We start from the raw sequence: 19,563 nt of genomic DNA on the forward strand, positions 1-19,563 counted from the left end.
CACAATAGAGAGGCCAGTTAAGAAAGTAAGTGTGACACCTCATGTTATTCTGGCCTTTAGTTTGGAAAGGAGTTGTTTTTCCATCTCATCACCTTCTCCTCTCAGCAGGCAGAACAGAGTTGGGTATAGGTGGAGAGGCAAAGAAGCAGACAGCCATTTTGGATTTTAAGGATTTGTTTCCTGTTTATTTTTCATCAATATTTTTCATTTCATTTTTCACATCAACAGAGTTGGGTTTAGGGTTCCCCAGGAGAACAAGGGAGATGGATGGTCCCTCCAGGGGTGCAGGGGAGAGGGCTGCGTCCAGCAAGTGAAGGGTGAGGAAAGGGCACACACATACACTGGGCACTGGAGGAGAAGGCAGTCCTTTGAGCAGACACCAAGGACTTAAACAGTCACCACCTGGTTCAGTGTTACAAAATGGAGGGAGTGACCATAGGGTGGCGGCACCAGACGCAGCAGGAGGAAGGTGAATTTGGATTTTCTTTTTTTGTTGTTTTCACTTTTTTCCTTTTAATTTTTAACATTTTACAAACAGCTAAAAACTACAACACATCACAGCTACAGTTGGGGGGAGGGGGACACCAAAGAAAGCAGCCATACGGATAGTGTGGGACAGGGGCAGCTTAACCTACAGGGGCTATTGTGTGGAAAGGGTGAGATGGGGCAACTGAGGCTCTGGTCCCTGCATTGGGGCCCCTGGCTTACTACCCAACCTCTTTCCGCTCTAGTTGCTGGGAGGGCCCCTGCCCCAGCTCCTTGTGCTTTTGGATCTGCTGGTTTGACCATATGCCTGGTTTCTTTCCCTCCCCTGCCCCCCTGCCTGTGAGGGGACAAGCTGACAGGCTGGGGGTGAGAGAGCAGCTGTGCTGTTACTGTCTGTGCTATAGTGGGTGGAGCCTCTCCAGAGGAGGCCTGTGTTTCTTGAGAGGAGGGGAGGTCCCCTCAGATCTCACTAGACTGTGGGACTCTTACCCCAGCCGGGCCTAGGGCTCCTCCCTCCCAGGCCTGGCACAGAAACAAGATGGGGGAGGGGGGGTACCATGGGAGGCAGGGTTGTGTGTGTGTCCATTGACATTACCCTTAGCTTGTATTTTAGGACAGTATAGTGACACCCCCGCCCATGGCACATACACACACATATGTAAGTATACACACATAGTCACACACACACACAGTCCTGCTGAGCTGCCTCAGAACTTAATATATAAATAATTAAGAATCAGAAAGCTAATTCCATAAAATTCAGGCCTCTTAAGCCCAAATGGAAGGGGAAGTGGAGGCCAGGGGGCTGAGGTTTATTGCTACTCCCCCAGCATCCAACAGGAGGTGTGACAGGGCACACCTTCCACTCTAAGGTAAAGTTCTTTTGGTCCATGGTCTACACCAAGCCCCAGCCCCCAGTATAACCACAAGCTCATGGTTTCACCAGGGCCTAGGCAGAGGGAAAGGGGGAGGCAGGAAACATGTTCTGGGGCCCCTGGAGCGGGGAAGAGCAAGGGCCCATCACTAACACTGGGAGAGAAGGGTGGGCCAAGCCTTCTCTTGTGCAAAGTCGAGGGTGATAGGAGGTGGGAAGTAGAACTGCATCCCAAAGCTGGGATGATGGAGCTTTCCCTGTCGTCCCTGCCCACAGGGTCACATACATGTGCGTACACACACACACACACACACACACGCACGCACGCACAGCTAAGACACCAAACACAGGTGTGGGGAGTGAGGGCTCTGGGGGCCAGGATGGCAGGGCAGGGAGAAGGGAGAAGAAGTGTTGGTCTCACAGTGTGCCTGCCACCCCGAAGCCCCAGGGACCCCCTCACTGCAGCACCTGCCCCCGGGTCTCGGGCAGCTTCAGGGCCAGAGAGCTCCCGAGGGCAAGGGCAGCTGAGGCAAAGAGGATGGGAGCCGCCTTGGTGATACCCACAAAGGACGTGAAGATGCTGATTCCCAGCACCGCTGCCAGCTTACACAGGGCATTCAGGAAGCCGAAGGCTGTGGTCCTGTTCAGGGGTCCCCCAGTGCAGCACGGTGGGCCAGGCAAGGTGGGAAACAAAGAAAGAGGCATGGGAGGGTTTGTGGGGGGAGGGCGGGCATGGGGAAGTGAAGGAGAGATGGCAGGCGTGTCCGAGAGGGCAGCCAGAGAGGGGAGGGACGCACATCAGGGAATGTAGATAAATTGGAAGGCCAATGGGAAAGGAGACCGAAAGATGAATAGTTAAGACGTCAAGGAGTGAATGCAAAAGCTACCAGCTCTTAGAGGAGAAACTCAATAGGAACGTGTATCCTTTTAGCCCTAATGTTTTTCCCACTCAGCCTCCCTTCCTCACCCCACTTCTCCCCTAACCTCTAGACCCTCAACCTGCTGCCGTGCCCCCCAACACAATCCAACTACCTCTTGTCCGAGGGGTAGAGTTCGACAGTCAACACGTCCAGCGCGTTCCAGGATGCAATGCTGACCCCTCCAAAAAGGCAGAGCAGAGCGATCATGGCTGATTCACTGTTCCCAAAAGACAGGAAGAAGCAGGAGACACAGGACATCACGCTGGAGCCAGCTGGAGCCAGGAAAGGAGAGAGCGACATGAGCCTGTCTGCAAAGGAACCATCCACCACCCACCCTGTCCCATGAACTGGCGTTGAGGGCAGCCCAGAATGAGACTCTTTTTCCCAAGGTACCCAAAAGGACAGCATTTCACTCATCCCCAGCCTCCCTTATAATTTTTTTCTTATTAATAATGTCACTTCCAACCACTTCTTTAACGCCAGCTATGGGCCAGTCAACTTGGTGCTTTACGTGCATTGATCTAATATGTCAACCCTAGGAGGCACCCCCATTTTCCAGATGAGACAGCTGGGCTCCTAGAGGTTAAGGAACTTGCCCAATATCCTGAAAGCCTGTGCCGTGAACCACTTACTACCCCCCCACCTCCTTTACCCCCCAGAGAAGCTTCAGGTCCAGGCCCCTCCTCTTCCTGCTGCCACCCCCTAAGCAGAAGACATGAGAGAGAAGCTTCTCTGGCTAAGCTCTTCCACACACTGAGGTGAGAAGCCTTTGACAGTCCCATGCGCTGGCCCCCCAATCACTTGCCACACGACAGCCCGGCCTCCCCCGCTTACCAAGCATTCGGAGCCTGCCGACCTTGTCCATGAGCAGGGCAGACACGATATTCCCGGGAAGCACAGCCAGCGTCCCCAGGAAGCTGACGAAGTACACCATGTAGGCACCCTCGCCTGTCCCTGTCACGTCTAGTGGGCAGCCCTCCTTGTTGTGCAGGAACGTGCTGTTCACCAGACGGCTGTTCACAAACTTGTATTCAAACAGGTCTGGGGTGGAGGCCAAGACAGGCGGCAGTCACGTCAAGTGACAGAGGGAGGTGGTACTGCTTACAGCTCAGTTCTGCCTTTGCCGGGTTTAGCAGTGGGGACTCACAATGGTTCAGGGCACTCATTGCAAAACGTCAAATAACATCACCATAAGAACTAGAAAACTTTACAGCAGAAAATATCGGTCGTCTATCCAACGAAACAGTGTGACTGGTTGTTTCCAAGTTTTCTCATGAATAGTCTGCTTCCCGTTCTTTTTTTTTTTTTTTTTTTTCCCCTCCCTGCTGATTACAAACAACAGCAGGGCCATGGTTTTGGGAAAATTACTGAAAAAAAAAATATTTAAAATCCTTGAAACGTCCTGTCCATTATTTTTTCCTGCGAGGTGGGAAAAACTCACCCAGGATACCATTTAGAAGTGAGAAACCCCCTCTAATGCCAGCATTTATGTGCATGGAGTCTGAGAATCACTGTTAAAGAAGTGGATTAATGCAATGATTCCCAACCTTTTCCCCACCAAATAGTCCTTTTATTATTTTTCCTAAGGACCCTCTTTGAATGACTTTTGCCCCCTTCAAAAGTGCATTAATACCACTGCAGTAAGTTGTTTTAATTCCAGGCAAAGAAACTTGATATTTTTGTCAGATATTCTAACTCAATTTCAATTTCCATTAGATTTGTGGGATTACTGGTGGGAACTAGAGGCCCCCACACTGCCTTCCTCCACGGCTCCCGAGAGCTCTGCGTGAGGGCCCTGAGCCAGGGACCCCTCCTCACGGCCCACCCGACCCTTAGGTCTGACATCCAGCGGCCACGCCCCCTCCCTTACCCGTGTTGTAGAATACAGTATTGATGAATGTACAGTTGCGGAAAAACGTGTTGCTGGATGTGACGTCCTCGAAATAACACTCCTCAAACAGGGAGTCCTCAAAGGACACAGACTTCAGGCGCAGCCCGATGAACCTGGAAGGAAGGCCAGGATGACCACAGGGGCTCCCCATCCTCCTCACCCCCTCCTCCAAGGCCCTGCCCTACATGAGGTCACAGGACGCTGTGGCACTGAGCAGGGACCACAGGTCCTTGCCCCAAAGTACCTCGTCTCAAAGCTCCCAGACACATAAAAGAGACACAGGTCAAAGGGATGGGAGGAGAGGAGCATAAAGGTCCCCGCATACTTGTCATTGAAGTACTGTCCTCCTCGATGGATCTGATTCTCCAGGGTGAAGTTAAAAGTCACATGCTCCACACGCTCCCCAGGGAACACTTTGGTGCGGGCTGCGTAGTCCACCGCCTGGAGATAGCGGATCGTGTCGGGAAACCAGACAGTCAGGCCATAGTAGCTGAGGAGTCAAGGGTGAGGGAATCAGACAGGGCTCAGAGACTGGCCCCAGGCGGTCCAGAGTGAGGGGTAGCCTGCAGATCAGCCCATGTGGGGACCTTGCTCACCTCTCCAGCCTCGTCCCTCACCAGTTGGTGTGGTCCTTGTAACCCTTCCACCGTACTCTCTTATCTGTCTCCCAGTCATTTGCTCTTCCTCTGCTAAAACACTTTCCCCATCCCACCCTCAGCCTGACACCCATTCATCCTCCAGGACTCAGATCCCCACCCCACTCCACATCTGGGCTGGGAAGCCCCTGTCCTGTGCCCCCACGCGGCACTCATCACGCTGCCTTACAGCTGGTTTTGTCTAGCTCCCTGGCTGAGATGGAAACTCCCTGGGGCCACATCTCTTTCAGCCCAGCACAGTGCCTGGCACACAAGAGAAGCTTAGTACTGCTCAGCTTGTAATACAAGCTTGTTGGATTAATGAATGGAGCAGAGAAGCAGGGTGCAGGATCGAAGGGGGTCTGGACAGCACCGTCCCTCATGATCCGCCCCCTTCCTTTCCATTTCTCCATCTCTCTCCCAACCCACACCATCACGTCCACCACACACCACACACCCACCCACCTCCTCACCTGAACGACATGGTAAACCACACACCCATCATCATCAGAGTGATGCGTCGATATTCTGGACCGAAACAGGAGAGGAAATTCCCCCAAACCTACACGGAACAGAAGAGTCAGACAGTGGCTACACTGACTTTTAGCAGCCCCAGCTCCCCATGTTTCTGCCTTACCACCTCCCTGCAGTTCAGCCACCCCCCCACACACAGGCTCGAGCCCTGCGTTCCTGTCCACCTCTCCCGGCCCCTTCTCTCTCCCCACCATCCAATCCACCATTACCTGCCCTCCCAGGCTCAAGGTTCGGACGCCCCAGCGCTGGTACCAGGTTCCTGTGTCTGACTGGATTTCAATCAACTCATCTTCCTGATGGATCGTCTTAATGTGAGTTACCTGCGGTCAAGAGAAGGGGTGAGCAGTCACTTAGTCTGTATTTCCACCCCCTTCCAGGTGCGTCAGTGTCTCCTGCAGCAGCAAAATAGGAGGCAGGGGTGGAGAGGGTGCCCTGAGAGATGTCGCTGAGGCAAGTGTGGCTGGAGACGCCTGGGAAGGTGGGGGGTTATCCGGAGAGGGGCCAGGAGGGGGTCGGGGTGCAGCAGCTTGCAGGACTGAGGTGGGAAGGGTGGTGGCTTACTGAGAAGACTCGCTCAGGATGCCCCTTGGCTCGCATGTTGGTGTCATGGACCTGCTTCAGCACCATCCAGGCCTCATCATGCTTCCCATTCTAGAGCCACAGACAGAACCCCCACATCCAGATGAGCCCTTCCTCGAGCCCGGGTTATAGACCCCCGACCTCCAACCTGGAGTCACAGGACACAAACGGGCTCCCAGCCCCACCGCTGACCTATGGGCACATCCATCACCCACTTTGAAAGAGCCCTAAGTGCGGGCACCGTAAAATATAATCAGACTTGGGCAAGAGTGGGGGGAGTCCAGGAGACAAATCTAAGCATAGGTCCCAGGGATTCCCCTGGTACAATGGAAAGAAAAAACTAAAAACAAGACAAATGATGGTGGTGAGCAAGTGTGTAGTCAGAGAAGGGGCAGGATGTTAGCCTGGCTGGACTAAGATATAGTTGGATGGGGAAGTGAGAGAGCAGAACCTTCTCTGGGGCTGTAAAGTCAGGGCCAGGGCCCCCGCCAGTAAAATTTTAAGCCACCCATGGTTGAGCAGGTCCCCTGGTTTCTCCACCCACAAAACCTTTCTGGAGATTCGTTTCAAACAAAGGAAATAAGAGAAAGTCCCACCGAGAATGGACCCTGCCAGGAAGGAAGGCACCATATAGGATCCAACCCAACCCACAGCGGTGTTTGAACACAGGAGCCCCTGCTTCCCTCCCCACAGCCCAGTCCCGGCCCCAGCCCCGTCACCTCCAGGAAGAAGCGGGGACTCTCAGGCTGTGTGGTCAGAGCCCCGATGGCAAACACAGAAGGAAAGGCGCAGACAAGGACGAAGACCCTCCAGCTGTGAAACTGGTAAGCAGACCCCATCTGAAAGCTCCACCCTGTCAGGGGACAGTCACCAAGTCAGCAGAGAGGCCACAGGCTGGGGGTTCCCACCACAGGGAGCGCAGGACAGCCTGGGGTCACTCCCTGGGGGCTGCTCACCGTAGTGGGGGATGATGGCCCAGGCCATAGCAGCTGCATACACCCCACCAATCATCCAGAACATGCAGAGCCAGCTCAGGTGCTCCCCACGTTTCTCCTGGGCTAGGAACTCCGAGAAATAGGAGAAGACAATGGGGATGGACCCTCCAATCCTAGAGGGTGTGCAAGAATTCAGCATTGGAAAACAGCCACATTCCCGATCCCCTGCCCCATTGCTCTGGGTCCCCAAATCCCTTTCCTCTTCCAGACCTTTGTAAAGACTCCTCCTCACACTCAGTGCCCTACCAGCTCGCCACCAGCCAGCCATCAGGCGTCCATCCTTGGGACCCTGGGAACCAGCCAGACGGGTCTCAGGGAAAAGGAAGGAGCAAACACTGAATCTGGGAGGGAAGATAATTACAGAAAAAGGGAAAATTGGCCCCGGAAAGGACCAGAGAAGAGTCTGAGGGCAGGTATAAGGGAGCAGGCCAGAACAGAGCTTGGAGACGAGGAGAGAGTACATTCAGGTAGAAGTAAAGAAAAGGGGCGCGGGGTCAAGGCTTCAGAGTTCGGGCAGCTGTGGGTATTAGCAAGGTCTGCTGTCAAATGCAGGAAATATGTAGCCTCTGGGAAGGGGGTAACTCGAGGGTCCACAGGTGCCCAGAGGTGAGGCTGAGACCCACCAGGCCTCTTCACGGAGCCAGGCTCAGAACGGAACTAAAGGGAGGGGTGAACCGGTCACGGAATGGCATTCTGGAAAGGCAGCAGACAGGTCCTGGACAGGGAGAATCTGGCCTGAAGATGGTGGGAGCAGCAAGGATGCATTCCGCTTGTACATACTTGGAAGTGCATTTGGTGCGCCTGGCACTGTGCAGGGGCCTAGAGATGTGACAGTGCCCAAGGCACAGTCCTGCCCTCCAGGGCCTTAGGATGCAGACACTCACCCGACCCCAGAAAGGAGGCGGCAGAAGAGGAAAGTGCCGTAACCCTGGACGAAAGATGAGAAAAAGGCGAAGACGCTGTTGACCGAGAGCGAGATGAGCAGACACTGTCTCCGACCCAGCCGGTCAGCCAGCCCTCCCCAGAGGAAGGCCCCCACCATCATGCCCAGGTACACAATGAGACCTGGAAGGAGGAAAAGAGGCAGAGGGGATGAGCAGACACTCTTCAGTTCTCCCACTGGCCAAACATAAAGTGAGCTGAAAATACAGCAGATGAATCAAGGATCTGAAAGACTTCTAGAAGCTCAGTCTACCTAGAGATGAGAGCAAGTGAGAGAAGCTGAATTGTGTGAGCAAAGATGGAAGGTCATCTCTGCAGGCTGGGGGTTCAAAGGCGGGAATACAGATATGAGAGAACCCCAGAATTCTCGCTTCCTCTCCCTCTCAATTTTCACTCTCTGGCTGTCTGTCACACACAACACTCCCACTTCTGGCTTGCCTGGAATGAGGAATGGATCTGCCTAGATTCCCAGACCCTCGTTGGGTCCCTGCCCCCTCCCTGCCTTGACACCAGGAGGTGTCTCATGTCCCCCAGGAAACAGCTCCAGTTCTTCACGCCTCCAGGAAATCCTCCCCACAAAATCCATCCTTCACTCCTTGCAGCGCCAGTATTCCCGGTCATAAACTTTCCTGTTTCTTACTTCTTTCATAAATTCAGAGTTGGAATTAATCTTGAAAATCATCTACTCCAAACTGCATTTTGCGCATGCCCAAGGCCAAGCCCCAGGGAAAGGAGACCTGCCCAAATCATAACAACTTGGTGGCAGAGCAAGACCGAGATCCCTTCTGAGGGAGTCTAGGGGTTTTGTCCCTCAGGGTCCCCATCAGGAAGGGCAATCGGAGACCACTCGCTGGCTCCTGACCACTCCCAAGGCTGATCAAGAGCCAGTGTGCGCAGCTTCTCTGGCTGAAGGTGGGCCCCAGATTCTTCCCCAACCCCTACCACCCCAAACCAACCCTCCCATTTAACCTAGGGAGCTGGGATACTGACTTCTTGTCGCCCCAAACAGGGAAAGGGAGCAGGAACACAAGAGGGAGGCTCTGAAGAAACATTAAATGGGGTCCCTTCCCCCACACAGCCACCTTCTGCAGACCACCACCCAACCACCAGCCAAGCCCCAGCCCAGCTGTCCTCCCCTGAGCCCCTCTTGCACCAACAGCCTCACTGTGACGCAACCCCAAGAGGAGGGTGTGTGTAAGGGGACACCGCGCAGAGGAACCCTGAGCCCTCTGGAGACATCTTGAGGGCAGGGTCCTAGGGAGCCCAGCAGGGAGGGCAGGAGTTCTCAGGAGCAGGGGTGTCTCCAGAGTTTGGGGCAGGACGGGGCTGAGTGCCTCCGAGGTGTCTTACCCAGCATGCCTTTGTTGGAGTCAGACAGGCACATGTCCTTCTCGGCGCTGGGCAGCACGAAGCCCACCACAAAGACCTCGACACCGTCAGCCATCAGCGCCAGACCAAGTACGAAGTAGAGTGTCCACTGGAAGCGGCCATGGCCACACTCCCGGAGGATGGCTTCATACTGCTGCGCCAGTTCTTCCCGTTCTTTCCTCCGCTGTGCCTCCCCCCGGCCCCCAGGGGGGCTCTCCTCATCACCCAGGCCCCCCCTCACTCCAGCCAGGGGGGCCCCATCTGCCATCCCCTCGCCTTTGCCCACAGACTCTGCCCGGGGGATGCCCTGATATTCCCCCTCGTAGATCTCATCATCCTCGTCGTGGCCCTCGGTGGCATCACTGGATGCGCCCCCTTCCTCCTCATCCTGGGTCCCTTCCCCACGGTAATAGCCATCAGCAGGGGCAGGGAAGTCCTCGTCGTCGTCATCCTCCTCAAAGCGGGAGTAGGATCTTCGGGAATATTCGTCCTGGACTCTGTCCAGGCCCTTCACCACCTTCTTGGCTGCATGCTTCTTGACTTCCTTGGCAATGTCCTTGGCCCCACGGATGAAAGCTGCCCGGTCTCTGAAGCCCTCTTCCATGACGGGGCTTCACCGGAGCTCCCCCACTCCCTGCTCCTTCCGCAGCTTTTGCTCAAGGACCGGCGGCGGCAGAAAGACCCTTCCCGCAGTTACTTAGATGAAATGCGTTCAAGTATCTTTGGGCACAGAATAGGAGAAAATAGGACTTGGCCAGGAGAAAGGAGGGAGAGGAGCTTCGGCCTACACCCCGTTCAGTTGGGCGCATAGGGAAAGGGAGGGGGAGCCAGCTTGGGGGTTGCTAAGCTGGGGAGCCAGGATAACTCAGGAAAGGCCACCTACTTCTCTTCCAGGTGCCTCTGGAGATCTAGAAAAAATAAGAGGGAGAAAAAGGAGGCTGTGAGGCCTAAGATGGTAAAGACGGCCAACCCAGAGCCCCTCAACCCAGAGGCCGCCCCCCCCCCCCCCCCGTGCCACGTGGTACAGAGATGGCCTCCTTGCTTCAAGGCCACACTCAGTAAAAAGAGATGACTGTTGGGGCCAACTGAGGGTCATTCAGTATAAACCCCTTACTTTGACCTTGGAGACTAGACCCATGGGATTTGCTCCCAAGTCATGGTCACCTACATAGAGCTCTTCTCCTGACGCCCCCTTCTCCCCCACCTCAATATCAGACCCCTTCCTTTACCACCAACCTGCAAAGAATAAAACAGGAACTAGGAGAAACCAGAATTCCCTACTCTAGTCTGGTCTGTGCCTCTCCCTGAGGGTGCAGCTGGGGGAGAATGTGTAGAAGGAGCAGCGCATCGTCCAACCTGTCGCCTTCAGTCCACTGATGGTGTCTGAAGGTGGAGCTCCCACAGTGCTCTCCTCAGGTCCCATGGTTATAGGCCTCCCAAGGAGGGGTCTTCTCCCAACATAGCTCAGTGGGCAAAAGCTCTGAACCCGAGGCAGGCTTGGGTTTGACGTCCTGCTTCAGCACTTACTAGCTAAGTGACCACGGAACACCCCAAGCCTCGGTGCCTCTTACTAAAGAAGGGGAAAGTAAGGATTAAGTGACATAATGTGTCACTTAAGCTCCTTACCGTATAGTACCTGGCGCATAAAAAGTGATGAGGAGATATTCGTTATTGCTCTTTGTGGTGATAATGATAGACCCCAGAATAAAAGCCACTTCTGGGTGCTCTCTAGGGTGAGCAGCAATAAAGGGGTACAGGCAAGGAGAGAGCTGGTCCTGTGCAAAGCACACAACAGTTATGCAAGCGAACTTGAAATCCTAGTTCTGCTGTTAAATTGGTGCAAAAGTAATTTCGGTTTTCGCAATTATTTTTAACCTTTTAAACCGCAATTACTTTTGCACCAACGTAATATTTCCCTACCAACTGAGCTTGGGCAGGTTACTGAACTTCCCTAAGCCTTAGTGTCTTTGTATTTAAATTGGGGGTAATAATCTCTCTTGCTCCAAGTCCACGTGAAGATTGAATCTCAGAGTAAATACTCTATGAATTAGTTTCCTTCCTTCTTATTAGATTGACAAAATGTGAAAGAAGCAGGAAGCAACCAGGGAACGGCAAGGGATCAAACTTGGGACGCTGTTACCCAGTGTCCTCCCAAAACAAGACTTCCAAAGACCCGTCTGTCTGTGCTCAAACTGATTCCAGCAGCTGGGCGCACATGGTCTCCAGCCAGACAAATGAGGAAAGACTCAAAAAAAGGAGACCTGGAACCTGAGGTCACCGGAAAGAGGGCAGATCAAAAGCTGAGACAGAGGCGTGGCTGGCTGCTACTACTTGCCTTCAGGACACCACACATGGGCGGGCGCCCTTTCACGGGTGGGGGTGGGAAAGGAGATGGCTGCTCACACACGTTTCCAACATGGAGGGCTCTAAGGTTTACAGTCACACTCTTTCCTCCACGGCCTCCCTTCCTAATCCCCCTCGATCTTTCCTGCTCCTCCTCCAGGAGTCAAGGGAAAAGGAGTCCACAAATACCGCATTGCGTAGGAGGCTGGTGTAGAATGAAGGGGGCCTTGCGTTTCCCCCCAAAAAAAGACATCCTCCAGAGGGAGGCATAGGAGGACCCCCCACTTCCTTCATAAAAGCAGAGGAAGCACGACTAGATTCTCGTCAGAGATCCTTCCCCTAAAAATATCCGGCCTCCTTCTGCTCTTACCCATCCAAGGCCTGCATTAAATGTCACACACACACACACACACACACACACACACACACACACACACCCTGGGAGAAGGGGGTAAGTAATGCTATGTAGTTCAGACAGAAGCACTGGCAAGCAGAGCCTTAGCCCCTCAGGACAGATGTGAGCAGTGGACCTCGATGACCAAAACCACTGACCCCTATGTCACCTTCTTTCCTTTGTGGACAGGGCCCAAACCATCCCCCACGAAAGAGAGGGAACTATGGAATCCCCTCACTGCGTGAAAATTTGCTGTCCTCTTCTTTCTTTCCCAGCTAGGATCTCTCCCTCACCGGAAACCCTGAAGGAGGCAGAAGGATCCACCAGGAGCCAGACCCTCTGTCTGTTAACACCCTGAGGGTACACGCAGGGTGGAGAAGGCCCCCAGAGCCACAGCAGGATGTGCAGTCTCAACAGCCAGCTCCCCCAGGGCCAACCAGCCCAGGAGGTCAGGAAGGAGAGAAGGAAGACACATTCTTTGAGCTGGTGAGAAAGTGGTGCTATTTTTAGCCCCCAAAGCAGCACAGGGTGGCTAAGCCTGTGGGAGAGAAAGAAGACAGAGACGTGGAGGCAAAAGGAGACAAGATTCAGGGTTCCACAGCCCTTTAAGGCTGACAGGGAAAACGTGCCCAGGAGCTTCTCCGCCGAGAGGAGTGGGCCACCCGGACTGCTGAGCAAATGCTGCCTTTCAGGACAACTCACTCGTCCCTGGATAAGAGGAGGGTCCACAAGGCCCCTCCGCCCAATCAAAGCCCCTGCCTCTGGGACCCACCCAGACTCCCCAGGCCTCGCTAGCCCAGGCGACAAGGTCATTAAGCAGCAGCCACTTATCAAAACATCCACGGAGGAGGAGATGGGGGTATGATGAGGGAGTAGGTGCTGGAGCACCCCTCTCGGCCCCAGCTGGGTGACTGAGCCTCAGCCCCCACCCCAGGACAGCCAGGGCTGCACCTACATCCGACCCCAGGGTTAGGAAGATGGACCATCCACACTTCTGGGGGGGGGGGGGAAGGTGTCAACTGAGAATGCACACGGAGGAATCCAGAGGGCAGAGGCAGCGACGCAGGAGGAGACCTCCACACGCGCAGGCTGAGAGACCGCCCCCACCAGCGGGGCGACCCCCGCCCCCATCCGCCTCCGCTCTGCCGTAAGGGCTGAGCCCCTACGATCGACAGAACGGATTCTCAGCGCCCCCCCTCAGCCTTCGTCCTGCTTCTGGACAAGTGCCCATCATCTCTCAATACCCTTCCCCCCACCACGGGGCAACTGCCTCCAGAGCCATCACCCGTGCCCCCAACCTTGGTGGTTTGGTGGTTTACCATTTCTATCTACCCAGCATTTCCACTCTTCACTCCCCTTCCCTCCCTCCTTCACCTGCCCTTCCAACACTGCCCCCGTCCAAGTCCAGCCGAGCAGACTGAGGCAGCATCCATTCTCAGCCAAGGTCATTTATCACTCATGGGGGGGGGGGGTCCGCCAAGGTGAGGAGGGGATTGGAGTTTGAGTGAATCCTATTCCACCTAACACCCCCCCCCCCCCCCCGTCAGTATCTGAGGAGGAGATGAGGGTAGCAGGGACTTGGCTAAGGTAGAGAAAAACACCCCTCCTACACACACACACACACACACACACACACACACACACACACTCGGCAACTAAAATAAATATTCATTCAAATCACCATCAATCCCCTCACCCCTAAAGCGAGGACCGTCACCCTCCCCACCAGCGAAGCATCGGAGGATAAAATGGCTGCAAGGCAAGGATGCCTCTGTCCCGGGCGGGGTGGAGGTGAGGGACTGAGAGAAGGGTCTCACCTGGGCTGGGTCCCCGGGGTAAGGGAGTCCCGGGTGGGGGCTGGGTCCCGGCCGCGGGGCTGGCGGCAGCGGCGACTGCTCCGGGTACCCGGGGAAGCGGCAATGCAGACCTGCCCCCCCCCCCACGTTCCGAGCCCCGCCTCCCCCACCCCACCCCACCCCACCCCCAGCGCCGCTGAGCATCGGGAGAGACCATTGTTGGGGGGTGGGGAGGGCAAAAGGAAAAAGGAATGGGGAGGGACTCAGGGCACCAGGGAAAAATGATGAAGGGCCAGGGGGGTTGTCACAGGGACAGCTGGAGATGACACACAGCCTTTCCCAGCCCCTTCCTAGTAAAAGATGAAAGGGACTAAGGAAAGAGTGATCTCGGGAGACAAGTGGGAAGACAGAAAGGGAGGTGGTGAATGAGGCAGCCCCCTCCTTAGCGCCCCAGTCCCAGGATGGCAGGACCCACATATTTTAGGGGCTCTGGCTGCCTTCAGAGCGCATCCCTTCCCCTTCTCCACTGCTCCCAGCCAAACTCCTCTCCCACAACCCTCTCCCAAGTCCGAGTGCTCAGACTCCAAGTTTCCCTGGCTATTTTATAGAAAGCAGGCATAACAAGGTGTGGTTTGTCTCCTGAGCTGCCAGAGGCAGAGACTCCTGGAGCCCTGACATCTCTTTCCAGAAACAGCCCAGATTGTTTATGTACCGTGCAGACCTCCCCACCCTCCATTCAGGTGGCTGCAGAGGTGAGCACTGGAGAAGCTGGGTTTTACAGGCCTGACTAACTGGACATCTCCCCATCGTTTGCTCCGATGACTCAAAAAGTGTGTCCTTCAATAATCTTCCCCACTTTCTTTACACACACACACACACACACACACACACACACACACACACTTCTGCTTCCATGTCAGGAAGGAGTGAGTTGGTTTCAGCTCTTTCCTTTGCCTCTGTACCAATAACCTGAGCTCAGAGATCCGTGCCACCTAGTAACCATCTCTGCAGCAGGGATGAGGAGCTACGTAGTGGTTTGGGGATGTACCTACTGAATGCGTCTACCTATTCCAGGTAAGGCCTTAGGATATTCTGGACAGAGCACTGACCTGGGCTCTAATCTGGGTTCTCACATCTAACGAGCTGTGGGCTTTTGGTCAAGTTCTCTGCCTTTCTGAAGCTCAGTTTTCTCATCTGGAAAATGGGGGGCTTGGACTAGATGCTGCATCAGGTCTAATAGTGTGTGATGCTGCTTTGCTAAATATGGAGGTTGCAGAATCCTGGGATGTGTCACATGGAGAGGACTGGTAGGCTGTTCCCAGAGGCCTCACAGGTGGCATTTGCAGCACTGAATTTACAGCGGACAGGGATGTGGCCCTGGGTTTCTCAGCCTCCAAAGCTATGTCTTGGAAATACTCTTTGTACCAACAAAGTTTACAATTTACTGAAATATAAAGCCTTAATACATAAGCATTAATTCACCATGAGAAATTTAACTGTCACTCAGACTGAATGAAAACTCTGTATGTCCAGCACATTCTCTGCCTTAAGCTAAATCAGAATAACAACGTCAATGTCTAAATGCACAATGACATAAGGAGCAGGAGTATTTGCATCTTTAATGGCATCTGGCCATCCCAGGTAGGAGTCATGCCAATGGGTTCAGAAAACTCTCCTTGCCTACTGTTGCCCACGCCCCTCTCTGCTGCGGGCAGCCCTGCCAGTGTTCCGGAACTACGTTGTTGGCTTTCCAGGATGGCACTTTGAACAGCTGTGCCCATGTGGGTCTCAAGAACTCTCCCTTTACTAGGCTTTCATTGCTGACCCCTCTTCAAGGTTGACACATCCTTTAAGCACCTTAATGTTTTCAATTAGTTTATGGCCGGCAGGGAGCCATTTCTTTTCTTTGAGGTGACTGCATCCTCTCCACTGATCCATTACTTGCAATGATAGGAAGCTTGTTCTCTTAGAGAGAAAGCTTGCATTTTTCTTCTGAAGTTCTGAGGAGACTTGTTTTTCCCAGGTACCACGGGCCCCAGGCACCTCACCAATCACTCCTTCTGTCCCCTGTGCTGAGTCTATTACCACTACAGTTCCTTGTGACTTAGTCCTGGGCCCTTCCCCTCTTCCACCTACTCTCTTCTCCTTGGTCACCTCAGGTAGTCATGACTTTAATGGTGTCTATATGCTAATGATTCCCACACTTCTATCTCCAGTCCTGACCTTTCCCCCAGGCCCAAACTCAAAATCTCCACCTGTCAATTCAAGCATTGCAAACATGACAGATCCATAAACCAACTTCTGATCCAGGTCTCCCTGGGTTGTCTCTTCACTGAGGTGTTCAGGCCCCCTCCAAACCACGGAGTTAGTCATCCTTCTTTCCTTTCTCACTCTCTTCCCTCCATCAGCATGGCTTGTCAATCCAACCTTCAAAATGTATTCTGAATCCACCACTTCTTCCCAGTTCCCCCTGCCCTCCTTCTCCAATTCACCATCACCTCCTTAGCTACTGCCAGTCTCTTACTGATTTCCTTACTTCCAGTCGTGCTCCCCTAAACCTTACTGTTCTCAGCAGTCACGTGATCTTCTAAAAACAAATCAGATCTGATCCAGCAAAGAAATGAGTGTGTATGTCCTACAGAAAGACAAGTATTTTCATAGCAGCTTTATTTGTAATATTAAAAAACGTCAACTGTCCATCAACCAGAGAACAGATAAACTTGGTTCAACAAATAGTGATATATTCATATAAGGGAATACTATGGAACAAATTTTTAAAAGACTGAACTAATATATGCAATGGCATAAAAAGGTCTCACAAATACTAAGCAAATGAAGGCAGACCAAAAAGAGTACAAACTATATGATTCCATTTATAGAAAGTTCCAGAAAAAGCAAATTAATCAACAGTGACAGAGGAAATAGTGGTTACCTCTGGGTAGTGGAAATGGACTGTGAAGGGGCATGAGAGAGTCTTCTGGGTGCTGACATGCTACGTCTTGATCTGTCTGGATGATGGTTATAAGGGCAAATACATATGTAAAAATTGCTTGATCACATTATACTCCATTACATTTATTGAGTAAATATTTGATTCGACAAGTACTTACTCAGTAAATGTAACGTCGTACAATGTAATCAAATCATTGGCTCTGGGGTTCAGACAGCTCTCGGTTCAGTCATTGCATCCACCACTCCTTAGCACTTTGGTCAAGTAACAGTATCAGCTTTCTGATCTGAAAATGGGGATTACTGCAGGCCCTACCTTGGAAAGTTGTTATGAGGATTAACTGAGATAATACAGGTAGAACACTTCGTACAGTACCTGGTGCACTGCACCGTTCAGAAATTATTAGCTATTACCATTTTTAATTATAGCTGCCGTGCACCTTTCAACACTCTCAGGAGATACAGACGAACAGAAAGGGATCCTTTAAGGGCTCATAAGGGATCCAGTTTAATGCAGGATACGTACATTGGGATCCATAACCCTTCTGGAATTTTTGCCTCAAGGTATTGGATATAAATGCATATATATATTTCTCTTGGGTAGAGTCCATAGTTTTGGTCATATTCTCAAAGCACTGTCTATGGCCCACAAAACATTAAAAACCCACGGCTTAGAGCATGCATTCTAATGGGGGTGATATCGCTCCCCAACGGGTCAAAAATGGGTTTTGAGGGGAATCTTGGATATTATAATGGCTTGTGTTCCTCCAAAGGGCCATAGTGCATAAGTACACATACAGTATATCTGATATTAAAATTTTATATGGGGGGGAGGGCAATTAGGGGAAAATGTCTCTTAGGGGGGCAATAAAATAAAGAAAAAGGTTGAGTACCCTGGTTTAGTGAATAACAAACAGATGCGGGAACCTAAGTGGATAAGCAATACTAGCTAGCTCTGTTCAGAGAATTTCTGAGCACCAGCGTCTGAAAGCGCTAGAGGGTGGAGAGGTAAAGGAGAGTTTGGGGAGTCAAACTTAATGACTAGAGGTGGCACTGAAAACTTGTTATTGAATGAATGACAGCTCAGTGACTCTGAGAATGAAGGCCTGAGAAAATAGTGATTCCAAAGAGAGAAGCAGGGAATTCAGCAAAGGCACTAATTTATTTTGTGATGGTGTGAATTCATCAACATGGTATCAGATAACAGCCGAAAGTACCACACAGGAGCTTACGTGAAAGAACACACAAGAAATATGAGAATCATCTGCCTAAGGGTAGTGGTGGTTGAAGTCCTTGAGGATCAATGAGAAGAGTCAATTCATTTGATAGATGACATGGAGGCCGGAAAGACAGAGACTGAGAAGAAGCCTTCCCGCCACCTGGGGCTGCTGGAGTGCTGGCCTCTGGCAGCTGGGGCCAGGGGTCAGCTGCTCCTCTGCCAGGTTCCACGTGCTCCTGGGACCTTGGCTTATGACCACATCAAAGCAACTTTACAGCTTACAGCGGAGCGTTGTTTAAAATTAAGGTCAGTTAATCCCATTATGATTTAGGAATCTTGCATCCTTAGCCACTCATGGTGTGAAGTATCACGCCTAATCCTCCGCAAGCTTTGGGCAGACATAAGCAGCCAGCCATCAGACGTCTCACAACTCGCCTCCAAGTCAACATATCCCAAAATGAATGCATCGTTTCCATCCTGCCCCCGAAATTCTTCCTGCTGCACTCTCACCCTTGGCTCCCCTCCCCCTCACTCACTATATCCAACCTAACATCAAGTCCTCCTATTTTGCCTTCGAAATACCTCCCCAATCATCTCTTCCTCTTCATCCAGCTCCTGCACAGCCCTCGTTTAAGATCCCAATCTCTCACCTGAATTATTGCCAGATGCTTCATTTATTACTTGCCCGTCCTCATCTCTCCCAAAGGTAGTCTATAGTGCTACCATCGTGCTAAAACACAAATCTGTCATTCCTTTGCTTAAATCCCTCCTGTGGCGTCCCATCATGGAGAGCAGCTTCCCAACCAGTGAGCCTTGACAATGAGCTGGTGTGAATTCCCTCCCAGTGTGGGCTGCTATGCTGGGCAGAGCCTGGGACGGCTGCAGTTCCTGAGTCAACTGCCTGCAGCTCCCCCACGCCCCCCAGTATGCTGTCACATGGCAAATGCCAGGGTGTGAAAAGGGGCCTGAGAAACACGGACTTATGAGAGCGCTCCCCACCCGGCTCAGGCCTCATCCTGCCTCCAGCACCAATAGCTTTCACGTGTTCCCCACCAGGCTGTTTATCGACCTCTGCTTTTGCTCGGAAAGCTCCCATCCACCTGGAATAAGCTTCCCCTCCACTGTGGTCTGGGAAACTTCTACCCCTCCTTTAGGGTATCACTTTTTTCCCAGGAACCTTTCTCGCTTAGACACCCTTCCTCGTGCTCTCAAAATATTTGGTTTCATAATAATCTCTTATGTGATTGGATAGAACTGCCTTGCTATCTCTGCATCCTCAGTTGCCCCAGCAGAGCCCTTAAATTGTTACATGAAGAAGAATGATGCAAGAGAAGCAGAGGGCCAGGCTCACCTTTTCTTGCTGAGGGTTTAGGAAAGCTCATGGTTATGTAAGTTTAAAAAAAGAGCTTCAAGAAGGGAGTGACATGGCAGGATTAAATACAGCAAAGAACAGAAAAAAAGATATTGGATTGAGTCTAGTTACTGAAAATCTTTGAGCACAGATTTCAATGTGATATAAATCAGGTTTGGAAGGACTGAGAAATGAGGAAAAACAAGGAGTAAGATACAAATCCCCCATCCAACACGTCTGGTGGGAAAGAGCAGAAGAAAATGAAGGTTTACTGAGTTCCTGCTTTT

At 52.3% G+C, this 19,563-nt stretch overlaps 1 protein-coding gene across 2 annotated transcripts; it reads right to left on the reverse strand.

Annotated features, from left to right (window-relative positions):
- Positions 1-156: 156 nt before the first annotated feature.
- SV2A (synaptic vesicle glycoprotein 2A) lies at positions 157-13,920 on the reverse strand. 2 transcript variants are annotated; one of them, XM_074318517.2, is made up of 14 exons: positions 13,779-13,909; positions 10,108-10,132; positions 9,207-9,944; positions 7,799-7,979; positions 6,876-7,027; positions 6,639-6,772; positions 5,902-5,991; positions 5,550-5,660; positions 5,280-5,368; positions 4,497-4,661; positions 4,151-4,284; positions 3,115-3,321; positions 2,393-2,552; positions 157-2,000 (listed from the first exon to the last, which is right to left on the reverse strand). In XM_074318517.2, exons 3-14 carry the CDS (start codon positions 9,826-9,828, stop codon positions 1,817-1,819), a joined length of 2,229 nt encoding a protein of 742 aa, XP_074174618.1. In that variant the 5' UTR covers positions 9,829-9,944; positions 10,108-10,132; positions 13,779-13,909; the 3' UTR covers positions 157-1,816. The 2 variants fall into 2 exon arrangements, with proteins under 2 accessions (XP_074174618.1, XP_088655703.1); XM_088799577.1 differs by having other exon boundaries at positions 9,207-10,132; positions 13,779-13,920.
- Positions 13,921-19,563: the final 5,643 nt, after the last annotated feature.

Source organism: Rhinolophus sinicus, chromosome 7 (assembly GCF_057876585.1).
Source record: "Rhinolophus sinicus isolate RSI-liver-muscle chromosome 7, RSI-T2T, whole genome shotgun sequence".
NCBI lineage: Eukaryota > Metazoa > Chordata > Mammalia > Chiroptera > Rhinolophidae > Rhinolophus > Rhinolophus sinicus.